This window comes from Marmota marmota, unplaced genomic scaffold (assembly GCF_001458135.2).
Source record: "Marmota marmota marmota unplaced genomic scaffold, marMar, whole genome shotgun sequence".
NCBI lineage: Eukaryota > Metazoa > Chordata > Mammalia > Rodentia > Sciuridae > Marmota > Marmota marmota.
Genome location: NW_026000153.1, coordinates 6,294,414 through 6,301,608, shown reverse-complemented (window position 1 = coordinate 6,301,608; position 7,195 = coordinate 6,294,414). Strand labels below are relative to the sequence as shown.

The 7,195-nt window shown below is 45.8% G+C and overlaps 1 protein-coding gene across 3 annotated transcripts; it reads right to left on the bottom strand.

Annotated features, from left to right (window-relative positions):
- Nucleotides 1-1,473: 1,473 nt before the first annotated feature.
- Prr15 (proline rich 15) lies at nucleotides 1,474-5,123 on the bottom strand. Of its 3 annotated transcripts, none has more exons than XM_048786402.1 (2): nucleotides 4,859-5,123; nucleotides 1,474-2,622 (listed from the first exon to the last, which is right to left on the bottom strand). In XM_048786402.1, exon 2 carries the CDS (start codon nucleotides 2,486-2,488, stop codon nucleotides 2,108-2,110), a length of 381 nt encoding a protein of 126 aa, XP_048642359.1. In that variant the 5' UTR covers nucleotides 2,489-2,622; nucleotides 4,859-5,123; the 3' UTR covers nucleotides 1,474-2,107. The 3 variants fall into 3 exon arrangements, with proteins under 3 accessions (XP_048642359.1, XP_048642357.1, XP_048642358.1); XM_048786400.1 differs by having other exon boundaries at nucleotides 4,421-5,122; XM_048786401.1 differs by having other exon boundaries at nucleotides 4,498-5,122.
- Between the last annotated feature and the right edge of the window lie 2,072 nt (nucleotides 5,124-7,195).

Below are 7,195 nucleotides of genomic sequence, written 5' to 3'. Positions count from 1 at the left end.
GCCAATGTTTTGTGGATTTAGAGGAATTTTGAAGAAAAAAAAAATTTAAACAATAGAATTGTAGATTAAAGAGTTAGTGTAAGATTTTAAATCAGACAACTGCAGACTTCATTTTATACAAAGGTACTGTACTAATCTATTGGCCTTCCTGAAGAGGGAGAGAACATTTTGGATAGTTACCTACTCTAATTTTCAATGGAACAAAATTAAAATACCTTATCAAGGTTTTCCAGATCCTTATTTGACATCTGCTGCCTTCTTTCCCTGCCCACAATCCCCTCCTTCACCAACTGCTTGTCTACTGCAAGTTCTCATTCATCAGAATCTCAGGGCAATAGACCAATTTAAAATTAATGTAAAGTCTTCCTCATCCAGAAATTCCACCTAGAGGTGAATTTGGCCACATACATTTGGGTTCTAAATGTACAATAATAAAAAAAAGTCGTTATGCTTAAGAAACACACAGACACAAAACCACCACAAAACAAAACACTCCCACATGCTTTTTCTTTTAATATAAGGTATTTATAATCTCCAGGTAAACAATTTCCTCCAGAGTTAAGTTCTTTGGTATGTGTAAACTCTCATATCAAATGGTTAACTCTATTATTCTGCTGGTACTCAATATTGAGTCATTGATTTAAATTTCTTTTAGCAATCCTCATCAAATTTCTTTGTTAAATTCCCTAGAACAATCAACATGTTTAGCTATTTTGTAAATTATTAATTGGACAGAAACAAAATCCAGCTTCCCTATATATACAAAGTGAGCAGCTGGTCATTGTCTAAAATGACAAAAACTTGATCAATGTAATTTCTTTGGTATGCATTTCTGGGTGTTTAAAAATGAACCAAATTGTAGTGGGAAAAGATCTTGGTGCCTCTTAACAACTAAAATAACTGTCCTGTAATTTGCTGAAAGAAAGTCCTATTCATTTACCCTTCTTCTTGAAGTTCATAATAAAAGCAAACCTGCAGATTTTAATAAGAATATTTAGGTTGACAGATCTAAAGACTTTGAAATTAGATAAAGACAGACTTTAAAGAAATAAGCTTTAGAAGGGAAAGGATTGGGGCGGGGGCGGGAAGCAGCTTTGCACAAATGAATGAATTTAGTCCATTTGTTTAAACACTTTCAGAAAATTGTTGGTAAGGTAACAGTGAATACTGAAAAGGATATATTTGGATTTACTCTATGAAAATGCACTGAAGTAAAAGGAGAATTGAGGAATAATGAACTGATACCTCCCTTCCTTGAATATGGTTAGTAAATTGGAATATCTGGCTAACTGGTTCCAGTTCAGATGTTGCTAGTTTCTGGAAAAGTTCTCTTCCCTGCAGCTTTCCTTCAGTAGCTGCTATGTTGTGTGGCAAATGATTAACTCTGTCACCCCGGACTTTGCATGCCTGCTTTTAAGTATGATGAATTTCTGTCTTGGAATGGAAAAAAAAATACAGAAGTCACCTTAAGTCTTACAGTGCAACAATTTTAATAATCCACACTAAAATATGCTGTTCGGTTTTGTAGTTCTATTTTTGAAGCAATACTGCCTCACTTTGAAATGTTTCTACTTACTGCTTCTTCCCTCCCCACCCCTTCACTTAAGGTGTAAGTCTATGGAAGTATCCCTGAAGTGCATTTCTCAGGCATTAAAAACAGCACTGAGATCTGATGTTCCCGAGAAAGTCTTCAGAATCTTCAATAAGAGCAGCCTTCCTCATTTGAGGGCTGCAGAGTTCAAGTTCAGCTACTTTCTCTGAAAGAAGGCCCGCTCCGTCACTCTCACTCCCATAGATGACAAGAACAAGGGCAAATGCCCCAAAACAGCTCCTTGGGGAAAAAATAATAATTATGCCAACTTCTTCAGAGGCATGTATCTTCTCTTACCACAAATAAATACTTAATGCATCTTTGAGTCATGAAATATTGAGAACTCAATTGACACTTCAATTTCCAGAAAAATAAAATCTTGGAGGCCTCGGGTGAATATTATGAATATGGTGGGGTGAGACACCAAATAGGGGGCTGGGTCAGAATTCTCAGGTATGGAACTGGGTTCTGGGATTATTGTGGGAAAAGAGACAAGCCTTAGAGTGCTCACTCCAGCTATTGCTTGTCCTCCTGGGCATCATCAGGGAAGTCCGCCTCCTCTGGGGACCTGTCTCCCTCTGGAAGCAGCGTGGCACGCACTTTCCTCTTCTCCTTAAAGCGGCCAGATCTCGAGATCTTCAAATTGCGGCGGCTGTTGCCAGATTTCTCCCCACACAATTTGTCTGGCTTGGGGGACTCGCTGGCGCCCGCAAGGACATTGGGGTGCTGGTTCTCTTGGGAGCTGCTAGTCCATTCTGGGCTGGGCGGGTTGGGCTCCTCGGGGTCTGGCTGGGCCAGAGGCTGCGCCCCCACCGTGGCTTCCTTGCTTTTCTTCTTGCTGCTGGTTAGCGATTTCCACCAGGGCCCAGAGCTGCCGGTGCCACCGCTGTCGGCCATGGTCCGCCAGCCGGGGACTGGGGCGCCCCTCGTGGGGAAGGGCTTCAACTGCAGCGGCCCTCACTCCCGAAGGTCTCTCCCCACCTCTTTCCCAGGCTTCTATGCGGGCTGCGGGATGGGAGCCAAGGCAATCCCTACACAAAAATGGGGAAGAAAACACAACTTGGTTAATGGGTTGGTCTAAGTCATGAATGCCCCCAATTTCCTTTCTTCTCCTGCACTCCACCTGGCACCCGGCGAGATCTGAGCTCCCCAAGTTTGGAGCCACGTGGCCCCCATGAGGCACCGCCGCCGCACCCCCTACAGTGCCGGCGGACTACTGACCTCCAGGGCGCCACTACCAGATCTCTGGGCAGATCCTTGAGCTCTGGCCTCAACCTTTGTCTCCTGGGAGAGCTCAGTGGTTACCATGTGAAGGGCACCCGGGCACATCCAGCCATCTGGATCAAGCCGGCTCCAGAGGGAAAATGTCCTGTCCTGTCCACACTGACTGTAGATGGACGCCCATAAACGATCCACCTTGGCTAGAATGACCTCTCTTCCTAAGAGCACCTGGGAGGAGGACGCTCGGAACCAAGAGTAGGAGGCTAGAGTTGAATAATGAGCTTTAGACCACGATCAAATAGACCCAAATTTCCCCCAAAGGATTTCCCCTAGACACTCGCAATCCAGGATCTTTTTCGATGTGATATTACGGGGAATTTATACCCAGTAAGGAAAAGGGACAAGCTCATACTGTTTTTTTGTTCTGCTTCTTTTAAACTCAGCTTTTAACCGCTTCTGCCTTGTGACTTTCAGAGAAGCACGTCTAGACTAACTTCCCGTGAAAACTGCCATCCTACTCTTCCTTTTATTCCCCAGTGACCAATGTAGCGTTTTCACAAAGGTCGCTCCCGCCTACAGCTGTGATGAGGTCAAGAGGCAAACGTCCTTTCCCCCTTTTCCTTTAGTGCTGTATCAATTATGCACCAAGTTGTCTGTCTGTACTATCAACTCATCTTGGAGAATTTTAGTTACGAATTAAAGGTTTCTGTTCTTTTTCTTGCGCAATTCCATCCTCCAAAGGAGAGAGCGCTCAACTACGAACTCCAAAACGATTTTCTTTTTCCCCAGGCTTTTAATAGCCCCTCTGCGGAGCAAAAAGGCTGCTTATTAACACTTAGGTGTTAATATTGGAAGCTCAAATTCTCTGCCCACTTTCTGTTACACTGTCTATCCAGCACTACTACCATGAATGCGTGGGATTCGCTTGAGCCGCGGCTCATTTCCAGGTTTCTGCTCCGCTAGGTCTCAGCCCACGCTCCCAGCACTCGCACTCTTGGGATTTGCCAGTGAGCAGGAGAGAAACTTCAGCAGTGTTTGTTTTTAGTAGTTCTCCTCCCGGAACTACAGGGAGAGGAAGTCCCAAAGCCTGTGGAAGGCGATCCAGCGGCCTTGGATGCTCCCCCAAACCATGGCACCAGCTTCTCCCCAGGATGCCCCCAGGGCACACTTGGGCTGGGACTTTGAAAACAATAAGAAAAAACGGCCAAAAGTTCCTTCGGTACAAAAGGCACCCACGCCCTCAAGCACAATTGGCAGTAGGGTCTGCAAACATCCCACTCTCTACAACTTTGCAGATCAGAAAAGCACCCCCTCCTCCAGGTTATTTACTAATGGTGGTGGTGGGCGGTCCCGGTGCAGCTTGCTGTCCTCCACACTTTATTCTACAGAATTTCCAGAACTATAAACTTTGTGTGCACGAAAGGCATTGTGTAAATTGTTCAAGGAAAAAAACTGCAAATTACTCAAAGGTCTGAAGAGTGCAGTTCTTGAACTCTCTCAGCTCACAACTTCCCTTTCGGTTCCAAGAGGTGAGGGACTAGGCGGCGCGGGTGATACCGCGCCTCCCGGTTCTGTCTGGGCGGACGCAGAACCACCCCGGTAGCTCACCTGCTTGGTTCCAGGACACCGCGGGCCCGCTCAGCACTCACGACCGAGAGCACTAAGGGGACACGCTCGGGGGGTACCTGAAGTTGGGGCGTGGTGTCCCTTCGCGTGGTCTTGTAGGGATTCCGTTGCTGGAAACCGAACCAAACAATCCCTGCAGCGAAGCTTAACTAAGTGCTGCTGCTGGTCTCTGGCACCTCCAACTTCTGAGCAGTGCGGAGGCAGCTCCGAGCTCAGTCGGTCCGAGGAACTGTGGGATTCTTTGCCCCAGGTGAGGAACCCAGCAGCCTCGCCTGATTCAGTAGCTTTACATTCTAAGGCAAGTCCCTGTTCCCGGATAGAACCGCTCGGGAAGCGCCCAGAGGTGGGACCCCAGCTGCTCGCTCTGGCGCATTAAGCCTTCCTACGCTTCGGTAGGAACGCGAAAAGACATCTGCCCACCTGCTGGTTATTCGCCAAGTGATTGGAGAAACCAGAACCCAGCGGCAGCGGGAGGGGGGAAAAACAGGAGGCGGTCACCGCTGCCACAGGTGCAGGTAGGCACTTCGCGTTCCCGCCCTTCAGGGGACGAGATTGGATCTGGTCGCAGACGTGGCGCCACCCTTGTGGAGTCTGATTGGAGAAAAGCTGTGCTGCGCCGCTTGCTGGACCCACTCCTACTTGGTAATAAATGGTGGAGGCTTGAGAACAGGAGACCGAGACTGGAGGTGGGCTCTTCTGAATAAATGCTGCGACAGCTCTTCCTTTGCCCCTACCCAGATTTCTACCCCGCCTATGTCCACCGCTCCCTGGGTCCGGGAATCCCAAGTTTTGTGACTCACAGGGGGCTGATTCACACTTGGGCAAAATGTTGGGGAATTTCAGGCGCCCTTAGTTAAAAGGCTATAACATTATTAACCAGCTTGCTGTTGAGAATCGGGTGCTGTTCCAAGCACTCATTTATGTCTCACACGTACCTAGGAGGTAGGTTCTATTATTATCCTCATTTGCGCAAGGAAACCCCAGCATGCGAAGGTTAAAAGGTTGCTCAGAGTTGCCCGCTGATGCGTGGCGGAGCCGGCTAGGAACCCACGAGGTGCTTTGGCTCCTGGTCACGTATGAACGCTTTTTGTTAGTTTAACAGAAGGTATTGACATAGGACATTTTTGCCAATAAAAGCAGAGATTCAGCTTGCTTCTTGCAGGATGCTCTCCCTTTTCCAAGACCTGTTTTGATGTTCCTGTGCTCATATACATGCAAGCATAACTCCTCTGAAGGACTGGGTATGGAGCAACTGAAGGATGACTATCTTTGTTCTGAGCACTTTCTGCAATACAAAAGTAGTGAAAGACGTAATGCCTAACTCAAGTAATTTGCAGTCTAGGTATAGACGTTTTTATAGAAATAACCCTTCCAGGGCTGGGGTTGTAGCTCAGTGGTAGAGTCTTTGCCTAGCACATGTAAGGGACCTGGTTCGATCCTCAGCACCACATATAAATAAAGGTATTGTGTCCATCTACAACTAAAAATATTTTTTTAAAGAGAGAAAAGAAATAGCCCTTGCATATAGTGAAGACATTTAAATGGAGACATGAAGCTAGGAGAAATGAACTGTGGTAGGGAAGAGTGAGCATTTGCAGAAGGCTCGAGGCATGAGGATTCTTGAGGGGCAGAGAGCAGGCAAGTGTGATCTGAGTGCTAAGAAAGCTGGGAGATGAGGCTTGAAAGCTGAGTGTGATCAGACCATTCAGATCAATACCCACTAAAGAGGGGGCCACATTATGAGATTTGCATGAACGCATCATGGTAGTTGGGTGTAAAGAGCAAATGGAGCAGGCAGAGATGGGGCTACAGGGAGCCCAGTTAGGAACTGTTGGAATAGTTCATGTGTGATGGCTGCGAGACAGTGGTGGCGGTAGGGGGTGAACAGAGTTAGATGGCTGCAAAGAGCTATTGGAGGTACAATAAATAGAACACGATTTCATTTGATTTATACAAAAGAGGAGATTGAGTTTAACTAGAGGCTGAAAAAGAGAGATTTTCATAATTTTCCTTGTATAGTAATGGCCCATGGGGCGGTAAGGAAGACTTAAGGAAATGCTTCCTAAATAGGGGCAGAGAGAAAAACATCTTTTGCTACATGCTTGATTCTTGCATTTAATCACAGTGTTAGTATGTAATCTCTGGTGTTGCAGCAGCCTTATTGCAATAGTGAAGTGTATTGCAACAGGGAGGCCACAGGCATATGAATAAAAGACAATATGCTACCGATGAGGGCATGGGAATGTGGAAAGTATCTTGGTCCTAGATAATGACAGAAAGCCCCTGAAAGAACCCTGGAACCACTTACCTCCAGATTACTATTTCAGTGAGATAATACCTATCTCTATGATTTAACCACAGATGGAACAAAATTTTCAATTAGTTGCAGCCAAACATATTCCTACTTGATACAGACTATTATAGTTACAGGAAAACATGCTAATGTTCAAAAAAAAAAGAGGAAAAGTAATGTCACTTTATTGGGGACCAATCTGAAAATGTCTTCACAAGAGATGGAGGATTTAGTGAAATGTTTACTAGAGGACAAGATTTTAGAGGCAGGGAAAGCATCTGTGAAATAGGGCACTTTCATTAAAAAGGTGTGGAGATTAGGGAAGGAGGAGGTAAAAGAAAGCAAGCAGAGCGGGTATAAATGAGCTGGGAGCAAAGTCCAAAGGATGAGCATCATCAGACTGTAGAGGCATTGTAGCAATTGGGTTTTTTGTTTGTTTGTCTTGTGTGTATGTTTTTAGTACC

What these genes read in the sequence shown, in the direction of transcription:
- Prr15 (XM_048786402.1), bottom strand. Translation starts at nt 2,488, where the DNA reads ATGGCCGACAGCGGTGGCACCGGCAGCTCTGGGCCCTGGTGGAAATCG.